General features: G+C 48.8%; 5 protein-coding genes across 5 annotated transcripts; 2 read left to right on the forward strand and 3 right to left on the reverse strand.

Annotated features, from left to right (window-relative positions):
• Nucleotides 1-368: 368 nt before the first annotated feature.
• Nucleotides 369-2,636, reverse strand: HOO65_020848 (ATP-dependent RNA helicase MAK5; the record flags this gene model as incomplete). Its single annotated transcript, XM_071000173.1, has 1 exon — nt 369-2,636. The coding sequence occupies one exon, from the start codon at nt 2,634-2,636 to the stop codon at nt 369-371; it is 2,268 nt and encodes a 755-aa protein (XP_070861486.1).
• Nucleotides 2,637-5,311: 2,675 nt separating this feature from the next.
• On the forward strand, nt 5,312-7,469 carry HOO65_020849 (uncharacterized protein; the record flags this gene model as incomplete). Its single annotated transcript, XM_071006546.1, has 2 exons — nt 5,312-5,368; nt 5,505-7,469. The coding sequence occupies 2 exons, from the start codon at nt 5,312-5,314 to the stop codon at nt 7,467-7,469; spliced, it is 2,022 nt and encodes a 673-aa protein (XP_070861487.1).
• Nucleotides 7,470-8,182: 713 nt separating this feature from the next.
• Nucleotides 8,183-10,494, reverse strand: HOO65_020850 (P-loop containing nucleoside triphosphate hydrolase protein; the record flags this gene model as incomplete). The annotated part of the gene is made up of 3 exons (XM_071006511.1): nt 8,183-9,176; nt 9,240-9,662; nt 9,722-10,494. The coding sequence occupies 3 exons, from the start codon at nt 10,492-10,494 to the stop codon at nt 8,183-8,185; spliced, it is 2,190 nt and encodes a 729-aa protein (XP_070861488.1).
• Nucleotides 10,495-12,140: 1,646 nt separating this feature from the next.
• On the forward strand, nt 12,141-15,068 carry HOO65_020851 (uncharacterized protein; the record flags this gene model as incomplete). Its single annotated transcript, XM_071000174.1, has 1 exon — nt 12,141-15,068. The coding sequence occupies one exon, from the start codon at nt 12,141-12,143 to the stop codon at nt 15,066-15,068; it is 2,928 nt and encodes a 975-aa protein (XP_070861489.1).
• Nucleotides 15,069-16,274: 1,206 nt separating this feature from the next.
• Nucleotides 16,275-17,595, reverse strand: HOO65_020852 (putative transcriptional regulator; the record flags this gene model as incomplete). Its single annotated transcript, XM_071006809.1, has 2 exons — nt 16,275-16,644; nt 16,718-17,595. The coding sequence occupies 2 exons, from the start codon at nt 17,593-17,595 to the stop codon at nt 16,275-16,277; spliced, it is 1,248 nt and encodes a 415-aa protein (XP_070861490.1).
• Between the last annotated feature and the right edge of the window lie 492 nt (nt 17,596-18,087).

Below are 18,087 nucleotides of genomic sequence, written 5' to 3' on the forward strand. Positions count from 1 at the left end.
GGGGGGAAATATCTGGTGAATTCCTGGGGACTAAGGATTTAAGGATGGGTAGACACCTGCTTTGGATAGCCTGTGTCTTGGATGTTTTTGCTTGCTTTGCCTAAAAGCATTTTCATGAATTAGTTGCTTTATGTCTTGCTGTATTTCGTTAAAAAAAAAGTGTTATAATGGCCTTTAAATGAAAAAATAAAAATATAAAAAAAACAAACATGGCTGCTTTGCGTGAATGAAGTAATCTTGGGTTACACACATAATAAAGCTGCCCACCCACAACGTACTACTAGCTTTACTTGTCAAAAAAGTGCTTTTAATTACCTACGCGCAAAAACACTCTTTAATGCTCCTCTATACACTGCATTTATGGCCCTCTACACCCACCAAACCGCCTGCTCCTCTTCTCGTTTCGCCTGGCCCGGGACATAGCCTCTATTGCGGCCTCCGCCCTTATCCAGCGCCAACAAATCGCGCAACTGTGCCCTCAACGTTGCTAGTTCTCCTTTGCTTATGAGAGATAACTGCTTCTCGCGCTCACGGCGACCGCTGCCCTTTCCTGTCTTTCGCTCGGCCTCGCTAAGTTCCTCGCTATCATACTCAACGCCCAACTCCTCGGCTGCTGTTTTGAGCCAGTTCTCCTGCTTGCTTGAGCGCTCTTTGGCGCTGTATGCATCAGCTAGCTTCTTAGCCAGCTCTACACGCGGCTTGTACTTGCCCAGAGCCTTGGGGTCGATCTGAACCGTCTGCATCTCGTCTAGCGCGTCACGCTTTTTGTTCTTGGCCGAGTGAATCTTGCCAATTAGGCGCCGTGTGGCTGTTGCCTCGTCGGGCGTGCAGATGAGAATACTTGTTCCTGTCTGCTGGGCACGTGCTGTGCGGCCTGATCGGTGCACGTATGTATCTGCCGTGCGTGGGACGTGGTAGTGAATGACCTGGTCCATGCTGGGGATATCTAGACCACGTGCTGCAACGTCCGTGGCTACTAGAATCCGCGTCTCCTTGCCGCCTGCCTTGACCCATTCGATAGCCTGTAGACGTGCCTTTTGAAGCATCTGCGAGTGCAAACCCTTGGCCTGGAAACCCAGCTGTTGCAGGAACGGCACCAGGCGTCTAACGGCCTTGATGGCGTTGGTGAAGACAAGAGTGCGGCGGGGTGGCAACAGGGCAATGGCACTATATAGAAATAGATCCTTTTGCACTGCGTCGCCGCACTGCAATAGACCCTCTTGTAGTCCCGAGGCCAAGTGTGACGCGGGTGACACGTCGATAAGCACGGGGTCTTCTTCGCGGAAACGCAGGCGTTGGGCTAGGTACTCCATGCTCTGTTCCTCGGATGTCATTGCTTTCTTGCCCTTGCCGCCGAGCTTTTGGTGTAGCGCTTTGTTTAATGTTGCTGAAAAGACAAGGGTCTGACGGAAAACCTCGGCTCCACCATCGTCCTCGTGCTCTGCTACGCCGGCCACTAGCTCGCGGCGGTCCAGAGCCTCAAGGATGGATGAGGCCTCTTCGAAAGAGCCATCGGCTAGTAGTCGATCGGCCTCATCGATGACCAAGAATTGAATGCGCTTAAACGCATGCAGAAGCGGTCCTCCATCGCTTAGTAGCTCCCACAGACGGCCAGGTGTACCAACAACAATATCAGCCTTGGCCAACTGGCGGAGTTGCTTGACCTGGGCTAGACCGCCGGTTACCGAGCACACATACGGCGCCTTGGGGAGCCCATGGCATACATTTTGCAGATGGGTGCTGATCTGACGGGCCAGCTCACGTGTTGGGGACAAGATAAGGGCAAGCGGGACTTTCTGGCCCTGCGCCGTTTCATTAGCCATGGGGTTATCTCCGCTGTCGTCGCCGTGCTCACTGCTATCGTGCTTCTCTAGCCATTTTTCGATGATAGGAAGGCCAAAGGCTAGCGTTTTGCCAGTACCCGTGGCGGCTTTGCCAATAACGTCGTGGCCGGCCAGGATTTCGGGAATTGACTGGACTTGGATGGTAGTAGGCTGGGTGAATTTGAGTCGCTCGAGGGCGCCGATTACTTCGGGGCAGAGATTGAGTGAGGCCCATTCCGACATGTCAAGCTCTTCCGTCATGTTGTCCATATTTTCAAGCACAGAAAATGCACTCGCTGAAAGATCTTCTTGTGCGGGTGTCGCGGGCTTGTTATTGGTCTTTTTTGAGGGCTTGTCTTTCTTGGAGCTGCTCTTCTCGGTCTTGGGCTTGGGCTGCTCGGGCTCGACGTCGTCTTCATCATCTTGGCTGTCCTCGTCGAATCCCTCGAATTCGTCTTCGTCTTTGTCGGCACCAGTATCGGAGTTGGCTTCTTCCACATCCGCGCCCTCTTCATTTTTCTCTTCCCCCTCGTCAGTAGTAGTAGTAGCGGCGGTTGTCTTTTTCTTTTTCTTGGGGTCCGCATCTCGAACAACAAATTTTACTCTGTCGCCTTCCCGGACAACCTCTACATTCTCCACAACCTGGAGATCTAGGAACTCATCAATGTCGTTTTGCCACGGCAGATCGTTGACATCGGTAACGCGGGCAGATTTAGTAGGTTTCTGGACTTTGGCTGCTGTTTTGGAGCGCTTGCGTGCAGCTGGCTGACTGGCAGCAGGGAGCTTGCGCTTATTCTGCGGTTTTTGCGCCATTGCGGCCGTATTAATAAGAGGAGGGATGGAGAATATTGCAAATTGGCGTTAATGTGATGTGATGGAAGGACCCTCATATGAAGTCGTCATTGTGTTGAAGCGATGGCTGCTAAAAAAAAAAGAGCTCGAAACTTTTCTTATCGATAAGAAGATAGTTGATCTTATCGGAGAGAGGCAGTTAGGGTCTATATCAGGGTTTTATCAGAGTCTATCAGAGTCCGATATCGACAATAGCATTGTCGTCATTTCTTTTTTTATTAATGCGCAGCTGGACAAGGCGGGATGTCCATAATGGACAATAGCGCTCACTGCCAGTGAGGCTTCGAAATTCGATTTTCGTTGCTATTACTAAAGCCTTATAGAAGCCTAACAAAGCCCTGCATAAGGCTTTATTGGCGGCTACTGTTTGTGTGGCCCCTGATTGGTGGGCTGGAGCGACGGGAGGGGTTAAGCCCAAGTTTCTTGTTTCTACCTCGATAGGCTTGGGCAGCAACACATTTGCCAGCTTAGTACAGCTCAGAGACTCATGAAACTATGGCTTTTCTGGCTGCTCATGCTATCAAGCGAATTAAACTCTCATGTCGGAATGCAGGGCACGTGGATTCCTCGGAAACAACCTACGGGAGGTCTTCACTAAAAGGGCTTCTAGAAGTGCTGTTCCTCGGGCTTCTTTCGCCACTCTCAATGACGACTGGACTGAGAAAGTCTAAGTTGGTGGCTGGGAAGAGCCACAATCAACGGGGCTGGAGCACTGTCCGTAGCATGGCTGGAGTGGCGCTCCCTATGGGACAGCATAAAACATCAGAAAGGTGGGCAACGGCCCGAGGAGCACAACGAGATGACTGTGGAAGAAACGGAAGAAACGATAGAAGATGCGCAACGCACGCCGCCTTGGACTTAGGGAGCTGTGTAAGCCGTGCATCACTACTGTGTGAGTACATCACTCCAAAGAAGGGTTGTGGCTTGAGTCAAGGGGTCACGAGAACCCCGCCCTGGACGGCTACTATGACTGATAACCCGAGGTGGGCGGGCGATGCAGCAAGGCGAATCACTCAGCCAACAACGCAGACGTAGGACGCAGGCGAGGGAGGACTTGCAAATGCGGCTGCCCAAGGATATGGCCTAAAGCGGGATAATGTGACAGGGGCGGCGAGGCGATGGATCACCAGTTCTTTTGATGTGGATGAGTAGAGTGTGCCAAACACTGTCTGCCACTCTATTTTTTTTTCGTAGTGTTCCCAACCAAGGTTAGGCCTGTACGTAGCAGAATAGACAGGGTTAGGGGAGGGGGGGGGGAAGCGGGACAGAGGCAAGACAGCGTCTCAGAGAAATTCTCACCGCTTGTCGAGTCCGGTTGAGATTCTTATATGGGTTGGTTGGATTGAAGGTGCTTGATCATGATGCTAGTATTTCGTTACGATAATATGAATCAAGTACAATGCAAGCAGCATGCTATGTAGAGCAAAGAGGAAAAGCCGCACAGTAGGAAAAACAGGCCAGTTGCCGGTCAAAATGGAGGATGGTCCAAGACGAGGAGGCCACAATAAGGATTGCCTCCTCCTCCCATACCTCCCCGCTCTCTGAGCATCGTCTATGATGTGGTGTGGGTCATGACTGGTGGCCCTGCATGGACAACTTTCCATGCCAGGCTACATGGCATGGCTGTGAATGTGTGAGGGTCTCATGCAAGCACACATATAATGTATAATAAACATAGATACATGCACTGTATCATGTAATTGCTGTGTATTGCTACCCGTACCGCTAACCGTGCTGCTGCCTGTAGATGTCTGTCTATAGTGCGTATCTAGCTAGTTTCACATCCTGGCTTGACCTTTGATCAGTCCCAGCGATGCATTCTATGCATGCGCAAAACTTAATCAACCGTAGCACCACCACCCAGGCACAACAGCATGTCGCAGAGGACAAGCCGATGGCAAACCGTGGCCAAACTGATGCTGTCATGTCATTGCGGTGTGTGCATATGTTATGCTATATAAGTAAGAGCAACATAAACATAACATACATATCATATGTACGTACATACTATGGATACATATGGGAGCCATGACCCCTTTGTCTCCCCCTCCTCTCCTTGATATATTCCATTTTCTTGCCCTGCTTTCATTCTCCTTGAGTCTTTAGTCCCTATTTCCAGCTCTTAGAGATCGTTCTTCCATATCCCTTGGCCTTTCTGCTGTCCAACCCCCTCCTCATCTAGCCGCCTTCTCTCCCCCGGCCCGACCCAGCCCAAGCCTACCAGGGATTTGTTTGTTTGTTGCTTCTCTGCCCAAAAAAAAGAACCGAAAAGAAAGCAGAAAAAACGCACACACACTGTTAGCAGAGCGGCCAAAACAAAGGAGCTAAAAAGCACATACAACATTAAGCGGTCAGAAAAATCGCAGCTTGGGATTTGCTTTGGCGTGAATATATTTATTAGACGCCCACCGCCTCCTCGCTGCAGCTGTACTTCTTTGTATCCTGTCCTGTTATTCTTATCTTTGTTTCTTTTTGTTGTCTTTTGTTGCTGAGCTTTGCTAAACCGAAGCTTCACATTCGGTTTTAGCCATACGCACAAACCACCTGGACTGCATACTGCACTACTACTATCCGCCCATTGCCTTTTCCCGCTTTTCTCTTACTGCTCAGAGACGAGAGCATCACCCAGGACAGCCATGACATATGAAGGGACCGTCACCATCATTAACAACTCCGGCAAGATCATTAGCACTGTAAGAGCAACGCAACTAACCAGTCTTCTCCCTCATTCTAAAGCGGGCCTACCAGAGCCCTGTAACTCTGCGCGCAAAACGCACTCTGCAGCCCCCGCCCAAGTAAAATACCCACTAACACAGCCCACAAATACAGGGTCGCCAGCTACTAAATATTTGGAAAGAAGCCAAGGCCAGCTACGACGAGCGCAAAGCCCACATTCGCCAGGCCCGTAATGGCACAAATTCCGCACCGGTTCCAGAGCCGTCGTATGAAGAAGAGGAAGACGATGAAGTGCCTCCGCTGCAACAAGCCATAGACTACAGCATCGATGAATTTGATCCTACTCCACGACCCCAAGCACGCCTGTACCTTGAGGACGACAATCGCTCTTATGTAAGCCTTCGCAGCCACCGGAGCCATCGCAGCAGCCGTAGCCATCGCACTTCACACACCACCCGCACCTCAAAAACTAGAACTTCACGGCGCGAAGCCCCTAGCGAAGTGGGCAATGGCAGCACTGTCAGCGGCGCTACACAGCTCACACGCTCGAATCTGCGTGCCTTGACTGAGGTCTCCTCGGTTGCCCCTAGCCAAGCCCCAGATGGCTACCGGAGCCCATATGCTGAGACGGCACCGCGGGATATGCAAGTGTCCCGCCCGGCTTTTGCTCGTGCCCAATCTGAAGCGCCCCGACCTGAACACCAGAGTCACATGGAAGTGATGCAACGTCCGCCCATGCCTGTAGCCACCCGTCGTTCCAAGGCTAAGGACGATAGCGATTTAGCTTATGGAAACTTGCCACCAGATTTGGCTACCCGATACGACCTGGAGGCATGGGAAGAGTCCTCAGACGATGAAGACCCTTCAAAGCTCAAAAATATACTTGAGGACGAGAAGCAGGTTAAAAGCCTTATCCGCAGCGTTGAACAGATCCTTGACGAAGCCCACTGCGTGCAGCATACCGCGTCATCCATTATCGAGCATTTGCAGGGCAACCCTGAGGCTGCAGCTGCTGTTGCCTTGACTTTGGCTGAGCTGTCGTCCATCCTTGGTAAGCTCTCGCCTAGCATAATCGGCCTTGTCAGGGGCGGCTCTCCTGCTGTCTTTGCGCTGCTAGCTTCGCCACAATTTCTTATCGGTGCTACTGCAGCCGTGGGCGTAACGGTTGTCATGTTCGGCGGCTGGAAGATCATCAAGCAGCTGCAAGGCGAGGCCGTCACTACCCAAAAAGTACCTATGGCTATGGCTGCACAGCCCTTGGATGGCGCGGGCCCGCGTCCAGGTAGTCTAAAGCGGTCTGCGACGATGCCTGCCGGTAGTACTATGGATGGCGCCAATTCGCTTGTTGGCTCTCAACCACAACAGGCGCTTGTTTTAGACAACGCTAGCGAAGTCTCATCTATTGAGAGTTGGCGACGTGGGATTCCTGTCTTCAGCGATGATGAAGCCGAGCTTGAACTGATTAGCCCCCATGCTCACCGTCATCACAGTCGCGGCCATAGTGGTAGCGGCTTCGGGGGCGGCAAGGACCTAGCCGAGCTAGACCCGTGGGACTCGGTTTCGCAGGCTGGCCGCCCAGATAGACCGCCCCGGTCGTCACACCGCAGCAGTGCCGCAAGCTCAGTGTCCAAGAGTAGCCGCCGCTCGAATAGCACGAGCCGCAACCCACGTGACAGAGACGGTGCGAGCTCTTCTGTTTCGCGTAGCAAGTCTGTTGCGTCTCGGTCGTCTACACGGGCCCCGTCTGAGGCTGGCACTAAACTGTCATCTTCGTCTTCCAAGTCCAAGGCCTTGTCGGTGGCATCGAGCAAGCCTCCGTCCAAGGCGCCATCGCGGGCTGGCTCAGTAGTTTCTACGTCCTCGAGCTCATCTAAGAAGAATCGCAAGGAAGATAAAGACAGCGACGTGCAGTCTCGCGCGGGCTCCGAGCGGTCGCATCGGTCTAGCAGCAGCAAGAGTGTAGTTTCCACGTCATCTTCATCGTCGTCTTCTTCCAAGAAGGATCAGAAGAAGAAAGACGACAAAGACGAAAAGAAAGACGAGAAGAAGCCTAACCTTCTCAAGGCTATGTTCCACAAAAAGAAGACACAGTACACCCATTCTGCTGTCGTTGTCTAAGCTTGGGTGTTTCTGTCTAGCAGCATTTGAGGCGCCACCGTCTCTCTTTGTCTTTCGTTGACGCGTGCCTTCCAATTTCTTTTTCTTGGTTTTCTTGCAATAACTAAAAAGAAACAGAATTAAAAAAAAATTGCTGCGCTCCTGCCTTTATGGAGCCTTTCCCTTGATGTCCAACGAGGGGAAAATTAGGAACACGTGACCCAGTTGATATCTTCTCCCGCTCCTTTATTCTCACGATGTTACTTTCTTTGGTGTTGTTGGAGTTTTTTTTTCTTTTTCTTCTTTTTTTGCGTCTTTTCTCTTCCTCTTCTTCCCTTTTCCATCCCCTTCGTTACTCTTTTTCTTGGCATTGTCTTTGCTACCGCCAACTGCACACAAACTTCGGGATTAACAGAACAATATTATGCAACGACGGTGTTACACTCCATCTGCTTGAACTTAGGATCAATCCATCACCATCCTTGTTGCGTGTGGCTTAGATGCGGTGTAATGGCGCTTTTATCAAACATGCCAATCGCACATATAGATGTGTGTACACATTCACAATGGCTGCTTTGTTCAGCTTTGGTTATTTACTTGTTCATGCTTGACTATCTCTTTTTTTATTTTTTTGCTTTCTTTTCCATCATTTTATCGCTCATTTAACAATCTATACAATGAAACTGAATATGTAGTCAATAACACAGAAACGCTCTTTTGCTTCTTTAACCTCCTTAGTCTTCTCCTGTTCCTGGAATCCTTGGTATCTGGGCATGGAATTCCAAAAGTGCCTTGCGTACATTGAGCCGATGGTTTCCAGCACCACTCTTGGACCATGTATCCTGGTCCTGGGGGGCATACAGCGGCTTCATTTCGAAGAATGCCGGCTGGTCGCTGTCCTCGATGGAATCGCCATGGAGCGCTTTTTCTAGCGACATTCCCAATGTATAGTCGTTCATGCTGTAAACAGGCCGTCGCCATAGCCGCTTGAACCAGGATTCGTTCAGCGCTGAGCCCGCTACTGGCGAGCACTTGATAGGCTTGCTGGAATCATCGCCACCAAGAATCACTTGCGGCTGAGACTTGATATTGACATTGCACACCAAAACCATTTCTTGGGTTGGTGGCGCCATTATTGCCAGAGGAATCGCAGTCTCATGCTCGGGAATTTGACAGGCGGAGTCGATGATGAGAGCATCCCAATGGAGGCTGTAATCAGAGCGACCCCCTATGCTAAATGGATCTGACACTCGTGTGATCCCGCCCTTTAGATTCCTGGCTCCCGAGACAGCAGAGACAAATAGGTCGGCATTAGTTAGGCGGTGGTTGGTTAGAGTAATAGCATCTACACACCGGGCAACTACCACTTGGTACTGCATCATGATCTCGGGAGGAGGCAGTGCGAAGCGGTTGTCTTTGATGTGGTAGTATGTGCTAATGGGGCTCTTGGACGAAACAAGGATGTCACTAGGCATAAGACGTAGCATCTGCCTTGGGCTTAGGAACGGCGCCATTTGGGCTACAATGGCGTCCGCACTCTCATGATCTTTGGTGCAGATCAAGACAGAATAGCGGTGATCTTGCTTTTGCAGAATCTGTAGAGCGCACTCCACCAACGCTGGAGTGTATGAGACTCCAGGAAAACCCTTGATTATGAAGGGTATTGTTCCATAGTTGTTGGCGACTGCTCGCGACACGGCATACTTTTGCTCGGGGAGGAGTCCCTGGCTAATGTAATTAGTAATCAACTCCGTATTTCTGAATGAAACCCCACACTCCGTTGTTGGGTACAGCATGTTGTGCATCCAAGAGTTTCGAATTTGAGTGATGACATTACGCTGGAGAGCTTCAATGTCGAGCTCCTGCTTCATAGCTTGTTGACAAAGGGCAAGAGACAGCCGACAATCCGCAAACCGTTCGGAGCCCGGTAAGACTGTGACTTTGAAGGCGCCACGGGGGTCTAAAAACGAAATGCCGCCAACTTCTACGGTAATAAGACCAGTCTCATGGTCTATGAGTTTGACTCGGGCGTTGAACTCTTGTTCTCTGAACTGGCAGAAAGTCTCTGATGCCAGGTGTTGCGAAAGAGCAGAATGCGAACCGGGTGAGCTAACCAGGTCAGACGCGTTGCTGTCGCCAGGTTTGCTAATGGACGATGAGTTTTCGGAGAATACAGGACTGGCAGTTCCTGACGTAGCCGAATGCTGTGCGGGTCTGTTTATAAGTCAGTAAGTGGTGTCTGTATAAAAGCCAGCCGGTTGCAATTAACTTACTGCGAGTCTGGTACTAGACAACTTGAGCTAGGCGAAGATGATAGTATCTTAGCATAGGTAGTAGCCTTGGACGCGCTATGCTGCACTTTCTTTGAGCAATTCCCAGTTCCAGATTCTGTGCCCCTAGGCTTCAAGGGAGCCTTGTTGCTGTTGTCGAGGAAGCGCATATAGACTATATCATTGATGCGCAAAAGCTTGAGAGCCTGACGACTGGTCACCTTAAAGGCTAGTTGTAGAGCGTATTGGTGTCTGGAAACAACTTTGGGCACTACACACTGCATATCCACGCGGCTGATCATGATATCAGTCTCGATTTGACTACTGAGGTGTTTCTCATGGGTTGTAGGGGTAAAAGACGTAGGATATGCATCCCATACTGCTTGCTGAGGGCGTGGGCTGAAAGTAACCCCAGCAAAGTGATCTTCAATATATCTGTCTGCATCAGACTGGCTTAGAGATAGGGTAGACAAGATGCCACCCTCTTCTTTGCTAACGCGAGCAATAGGGCTGTGCTCAAAAGGGAGAGCTAAACCGTTAAATGATGAGAATGATGTCGAAGAACCCGAACAAGGTCTAGAAAGTGATAGGGGAAGTGCCGCAGTAGCCAGAATATTGACGGTAGCGTCTCCTATGTCCTTGTCACTCGTAGTTGTTGTTGTTGTTGTTGTTGTTGTTGTTGTTGGAGATTGGCTGTTCGGCGTCTTGCCATCGTTGACCCATTGTTGAATATATGCCCATTTGGAATTTTCTTGGATGGGTGTGAAGGGTGTCATTTCAACGGGTTATGGGTGGATTCTGTAACAATAGTGAGTGGCTTGACGTGTGACCGATAGTGGCTGAGTACTGTGAAGGGATTCTCTAAGCACCTTCTGTGAGTCAAGTGTAGCAAACAGAATCCCTCGGCGGCTATTGGGAAGGCTAGAGCAAAAGGAGCAGAGAAAAAAAGCTGGCAGATGAATGCAGGCCAAATGCGACGCAATAGATTCTCTAATACGAGGCGTTCGTTTCTTTGCAAAAACAAATGTACTGTAATTTTGCCAAGGATACCGGAATCAAAGAGAAAAAAAAGCTACAAGAAGAAGAGTAAAGGAGAATACTTATGTAGGAGAACGAGAAGCAGAACGCAAAGCGGGAAAAATCAAATTCAGCTATGATGCGGACAGAATCAAGGATATTGAAATGTAGATGCTCTCGGTGCGGAAGAGTCGAGACTAGGGCCCGATTGGTAATGAATACAAGTCCGGATTCACGATGTAGACGGGTTCAGAAAGCAAAGTCAATACTTAGTAAATAAAAGCCAATAACAGGATATAGTCAGTACCGAGAGTAAGATATGGTGCTAAAGGAGATACCGAGAGAAAAAGCCCAAAGAGTCCAAGTAGAAAGAAAAACCCTCGAGAAACTTGTTTATTTGTTGTGAAGAGTGGGGTTCTACAGTGAAATTAGGAAGTTGCAAACGGAACCTATCAAGACGTGGCTTCCCTTTACGTCTTACTATTCCATAGTTCCGGTTTCATATCTTTCCATTTATCTCTTGATATTCTGGTAGCTTCCCTATAGCTGATGGATGTGAATATATATTTAGATTTGAATGCAAGTGCTTTCCTTTAGGGGTAGATTCTAGAATGCTTTTCTTTCAGGTTGCACATACGTAGTATCTAAACTTGCAGGGTAGTTTCTTCTTTCACGATTGCTGCTAAAGATAGCATAATTCGACAGTTGGTTGCTCTACTATAAAGCTCGCTTGTCAGTAACATAAGTCAGGGTTACCAAGATTGCTGACCCTGATACAGTTCGCCCAAACGTTAGGGTTAGTATCAGATATCAAGGGTCTTCTTCCAAGGCCCAAGTGCTCGACCCAGAACATGGTAGTAATGGCCGAGATCCGCCTCTAGGACTAGACTTAGATAGACATAGTACAACTTCAATAATAACTCATTCTCCTTCTTCCTCTTCTTCACAGGACATTCAGCACGTCCTCCTAATATCTACTGTTATCGCTCTTCCTATCGAGTTCATAAGACGTGAGTTATAAAATTAATTTTCTTTGTAATGTGCCTAACCCTAGTTGCCTAGTTTGGAATTGGTTACTATTACTATAAAAGAAGAATGCAAAACCAAAATGTTTGTCTCGTTGTTTCTTTGTGATACTCTCAGTAGTGTTAATGGATTCTTTGAGCTTTGAGGGTTTCCTTGTTTGTTTGTTGAATAGAAAACCTCCCTTCGACAAACAACATAAATAGTCACGGAATCTGAAAAATTGTAAATAAACAAAACACTCCAGTCTACCACATGGCCAACGACAGTGATAGCGACAACGAATACAAAATCAACAATAAGCAACAAAAAATAGGTAATAGGAATTTGCGGAATTGCTTATTCGCTCAGCGCTCTATTGTCTTCTAACAACAGCTCTACAATGGATCTGCCTCAACCTCAAACATTCAGCTTTGAAGAGATTGGTGATGATATCACCGTGGGCATCTATTCATCCATTTCCCATCTCTTTCCGCCCCCTAGCAATGATCGCGAGAATGAGTCGGATGCCCGCCAGGGTCGAGTCACAAGCCTGGCCCTTATTTCCGGATCTCCTAAACGAGAGCTCTTCGCTGATAGCGGAATCAACGTCGCGACCCGCTTTCGCCGTCTACCCAGAAACCCAGATGGTGGTGTTATAGATGAGGATGATTCGAGTTCTGGATTCGATGACGATGATTCGAACTCTGAAATGGACGACTTGAGCCTAGCCGATCAGGATGATTATCAGAGGGGCTGTTGTGACCCTTTACCGCCCTCTAGAGGTTTCTGCAGCTTTCGCCATGCGCAAGTTCATAGCCTTGAAGACCAAATAATAGCTGGAGCTGAGCTGGCCTCCCGCACCTCTTCTAGCGAAGATGAAGTCGCCGACACAACCCAGATCGAGATACCAACGGCTGCTACCCCTAAAGCCTCTGGTTTTAAGCCCAGCACTTCCAAAGAGAGTGCCGAAACAGCCAAAGACTCTGTTTTTGCTACTCACCACCACCTTGAGTATCCGAGCTTTCGAGACTCTCGCTTGTGCGAAATGGAGACATTCGTGGACTACGGCTGGTACATCGGCATGGAGTCCTGTGCTACTTTGGCACCTACTGACTACTGCTTTGTCTGTCAAAACACAACTATCCACGGCGAGTTTTCTCGCTGCTACTGCATTAGCTGCTTCATCGAGAAATCGACAGACCCATACTCCACCTATCTTCAGAATAACCCTCAGGTCAAGGCTGACTATTATTTTCTCGCTAGCATCGGTCCTTCCGGCAATAAACAGCCTGTGCTTATCGATGTAGACCCTGCTAGTGTTGGGATTGGTCGCGATTCCAAAAAGCCTTTCAAGATTTCCTCCAAAAATGGCCAGCCTCAGCTGTGTCGTTTGTTCATACCGCAGGCCAGCAACGGTAGTCAGACCTTGGTACGCAACTCGTATCAGGGATGCCGTGCTTTTACGGTGCATAAGACATGCTTCAAGACAGTTCATACGTTGGCAAAGCGTCTCGATTATAACCTGAACCAAGTCATCCGCAGTATGTATGAGTATGCTACTAGCGTGCTGCCTGTTAATGGTCTTGAGCTTACTAGGGAGATCCGCCCCAGCCTTGACCTCACAAACATCCCACCCCTCGCGCGTTCGTCTCTGAGTTCTTCAACCGGCAAGCTTTTCAGCTCTATTATGCAGTTGCCTTCTGAACTCCAGGATTGCATCATTCAGCAGCTTGATAACAGCTGTGAGGCTGCTCGTATCTTCCACGCCTACAAACTGACACCCTGCATTTTAACCCGGACAGAACACCCCCAGCTGTACCGCAGAGATACATCATGGATCAAACTACTTAGCCAGAACAATCTAGCTAGTAAGGGCCTCACAGAGAGCCTTGGAGAGTCAGACTCCCTTGTTCTATCAGCGGAATACTGGACAATGGGTCACGTCACTTACATGGCTAATTTTAAAGCTATTTCGGCTCTTGATAGTACAGAGTGTAGGAGCGACGAGCATTGTGATAAATACCTCACTGTTTTCAATGTTCATATTACATCGATTGCGAACATTCACTACTACGAGACCTTTACGGGCCCGTATGGTGTAACCCAAATCTCTGTGTTTTTTAAGGACGGTAGACAGCCTGGAGTGTTGGGGCGGGCTAGAAAAGCGGATCTACGCTTTCGGGTCTTCTGCCCTCTACCAGAACTTGTTCAGTTTGGCAATCGTCTTGTCGATATAACCGAGACTGGTTTGGAGAAAAGCGAGAGCTCTATCGTAACTCAGAGCATATGGGCTAGCGAGATGCCGCCTGTAGGTAGTGTTGTGTGCAGCTCCGGTTTCCGCTTTGTCACTGGTCACCACTTCAGCTACCTTCCTTTCGAAAAGGACGGAGTTCACTGTGTGGGCATTACGGCCCACGCTCACCGCAATGGTATCACTTCTGTGACCGTTCATCATGCTAATGGCACAGATCATACTGTTTCCCAGAAGAAGCTATTCGAGACGCAGCTCCCAGAAATACCACTCACATTTATGTTACGGCGCCACGAGATTATTACTGGCCTTTGGCGGGTTATCACTGGAATAAACGATGCTGCTGGTTCTTTCTTTGCTGTTTTCACAAACCAGAACCGTAGCTTCTTGTTTGGTCCTATACTCGCTTCAATACGGCAATTGGCTCGCTGGTCTACTCTCACTGACCAGTCCGTGACTAAAGTCAAGGGCATAGCACTTGACGTGGCACCTAATGGCAACAGCATACAGCATTTTGCCGCTATATTTGACCGTGGCGAGAGCACCTGTGATGACATGGGTGTAGAAATACCGTCGGATCGCACCCAGCTCATTCGCCACTCTATCTACGGCATGGGCTCATGGGAGATTTACAACAGCTTTGGAGCTGTAGACAATTGCGTGTGTATTGATCTAGGCTTGCTGCTAAGCCAGCCAGTTGCCATGAAGATTACATATAGGGATGGTACCTACAGCATTCTTGGGCGCTGGGCAACCAAGGATTTGCAGATGAGTACGGTATACAACGCTGAAACTGATGGCGAAATTGAAAGCTTCCATGTTCAGGACTCTTCCATCACGAGACCGAAACGCGGCATGCCCTTTATTATGGACCTGCAAGTATCCAGCTCCAAGCGAAAGATTTCAGCTCCTAGTCGCACTGACGTCACTATACTCGCATTAAAGCCGGGATTGATTCTACGATGGACGTACAGCTACTATGCTAGCTTCCTAGAAGCTTGGGATGGTCTTTGCGCCTACCATGACGCCCAGAATGGAGCTTACACGGATGGTTGCAAGATGATCTTGGAATGTTAGAGGACAGTGGACATGCAAGGAAAAGAGAAGGAATTCGTACGGGAGAAATTAAATTCGAGGTAACTATTCATCAGGCAAATTGAGGAAAAATGTCAGTAACCTAAGTCAGGGTTACCAAGATTGCTGACCCTGGTACAGTTCGCCCAAACGTTAGGGTTAGTATCAGATAAGATAGTGATGGATATATAAGCCGGCTGAGATCCGCTCCTCGGACTAGACTTAGACAGATAGAACAAGATCAATAATCACTCATTCCCCTTCTTTCTCTTCTTCACAGGACATTCAGTACGTCCTCCTAATATCTACTGTTAAAAAAAAAGATATCTCAGCCTTCGTTCCACTGCATTATGCACATCTCCATCCTCTGAAAGTGCACATTGCAGGACCTTGGCAATAATTTCGACTGGAGAGTTAGTATGTATACAGTATAGCAAATGTCATCTGTCATTAACTCTAACTAGGGTTGTTTTGAGCCCTCCCCTCTGTCTTAGCACCTACATTAAGGTTTGGGTTTTTATCCACATCCATACATGCACCGTTACTGTTCTAGAGCGGAGCCAAAAACCAATTATAATTATAGTCGTATAAAATAGTTATCATCTAATCGTCTATGGTTCGTGTATCAACATAAGCGTATATCATAACCCCTTTTATAAGCAGGTACACCTCTTACTAGCCGCCTTCCTTTTGGAGAAGGGGTTAGCATTAAAAACTAATAATACAGAAAAAGATAAAGAGAGAAGTTAACCTGGTAACGGTTGGGAAAGATGCAACAAGGTAACCAAGTGAGCCCGAGCAGGAAATGTCAGCGGAAGATAACACGAACAAGGGCGTATGGGATAAGCCGCTGTTGTATAAGCTACTAGGCTTAAGGGCAATAGCCTAGAACCTGGAAACTACTAGAGCATGTGTAACCTGAAGCCTGACAGAACAGGCAAGGGCTCGAGTTGCTTGGACGAACCAATAGAACGAACTCGTAGGTACAGACTCTATTCTGCTCAAAAGAGGCAGTTGCTCGTTTCTTGGCCGTAAGGTGTCCCGAGTGATCGATATGCACTGCAGCCAAAGACTGGCTTCAAAAAAGAGGTGGTCATCTCTGAATATTGTTAAGCAGCATTGCGATAATGAGTTCCGTAAATCATGAAAATGTATCTTGCTGGCGTCCCATCGTCTGGGACGCGAAAGCGAAGAAAAGGAAAAGCAGGACTAAGTATTCTCTCGCATGTTGTCGTCTGCATTGGATAAATTGTTCGTATACACGGTGTTTAGGGCATCTTTCGTTGAAAGACTCCTGGTGCTTGGGCTCGTTAGGGTCGCATCTGGAGAGAAGCCACCTTTAGTGACAGGTGCCGGGCGGCCTCCATGGTTGGCTGTCCAGACTTTGCCGCTCGCTTTGCAGTTTGGACTGCAGCGCAAGTGACGGCGCAGGTTGTAATCACGGGTAAATGTAACGCCACAGTTACATTGCCATACCATGATTACTTCCTGGTGGCGGTGAGCGTGGCGGCGCATATCGCGGAGTGTAGCAAAGGTCATGTCGCAGCCGGGGCACGCATGGGGCCGAGTGTGCGTTTTTCTGTGCTTGCTGGAGTACAAAATCCGACAATGGTTAGTTCGGGTATGCCACAGAAAGCTTGAAAGAGACTTACTTGAGTTCAGACTTTTGAGCAAATCCTCCACGAGAGCAGAGGTCGCAGCTAACAGCCTGTTCTAGAGAATCTTTGCCACGGGCACGGCTCCGGCGCTTACGAGATGGAGGGGTACTTGGCGGAGTTGAGATTAAGTCTCTGTTCTCTTCTTCTTTGACGCGAGCGTCCTCAATAATGGGCGGCGACTTTTCCATAAGGGGGGGTGTAGACCCTGCGCCCACGCTATTTGATACCAACGGCTTGTATTGGATGTTTTCTGCGACAGAAACAGCGACAGCGGCCATCTGCATCAGTGGGCTCTGATGTGGGTGGGAATCAGAGGTACCAGTTTGAGGACTCAGATAGCCATTCTCTAAGTGGTGAGTCGGCTCATCGTAGTAGATAGAGTAGGTGTTCATGTCCATGCAAACGTCGGTAGTTTCTGAATATGCAGACACAGCACCGCTGTATCGCGAGTTTAACGACTCAGAGCTTCCCTTAGAGCTACCTGCCGAAGCCCGGGCCATAGATGCAGCGTATAAGCTCTGCGTGGTAGTCTTGGGGGCTATGTCGCTGACATATGAGGCCATTCCTTGCAATATGCTTTGAAGAGACGGGGACTGGTCTTCAGGGCTCTGTAGCATTTCAGAGATGCTAAGCACACGGCGAGGTGAGTTGCTAGTAGCCATCATGCTGAAATTGACACTGGTAGCTAGACTTTCCATGTCTGATATAGATTGAGGGCTCTTGTGGTGGAATGGCATACCCCCGACAAAGCGGGGTGTTGTGGGTGTGGGAGAACTTGAGCCAAATGATGTGTAGAATGTAGGGGAAGATGCTACAAGCTCAGGAACTTGATCAATATCGTTGACCATGAAATTGATAGAGCGAGAGCGCATCTTGGCTTGCAGAAGAGTGTTATTATTAATAAGGGAAAAGAGGTAAGTCAAGAAAAGAATTATGGTGCGAACCGCAAAGATCAAGTTTTGAACGAGGACAACACAGATGGAAACAGGTTAAGGTGAGTGCAGTTGGAATACAAACACAAGTAGTCCGGGGATGGAGATAGTAAGTGAATGGGAAAGTGATGAGAGGAGATATATAGAAGAGAAGGCCACAAGAGAACAGTGCAACGAAAAGAGAAGATAGATTGTGGCGAGCTAAAAGATCCGATACATTGAGTAAGAGAGGCGGGAGCGAGTGGCTTTAATAAGACTGGGAAAGGTACCTGAGGTGCCACACGCAGAACGAGAGACATGTACCTTCTCCGAGTATAGGGTAGATATAGACCCAGAGGTCTAGGAGGAGCCCGACTCGGAATCTCTCAAGACAGCTAGAGTAGGAATCATATACAAACAACGATGTGGGATCAAACAGAGCAGGGGGATGGG

This window comes from Ceratocystis lukuohia (assembly GCF_044167205.1).
Source record: "Ceratocystis lukuohia strain C4212 chromosome Unknown Supercontig2_pilon, whole genome shotgun sequence".
Taxonomy (NCBI): domain Eukaryota; kingdom Fungi; phylum Ascomycota; class Sordariomycetes; order Microascales; family Ceratocystidaceae; genus Ceratocystis; species Ceratocystis lukuohia.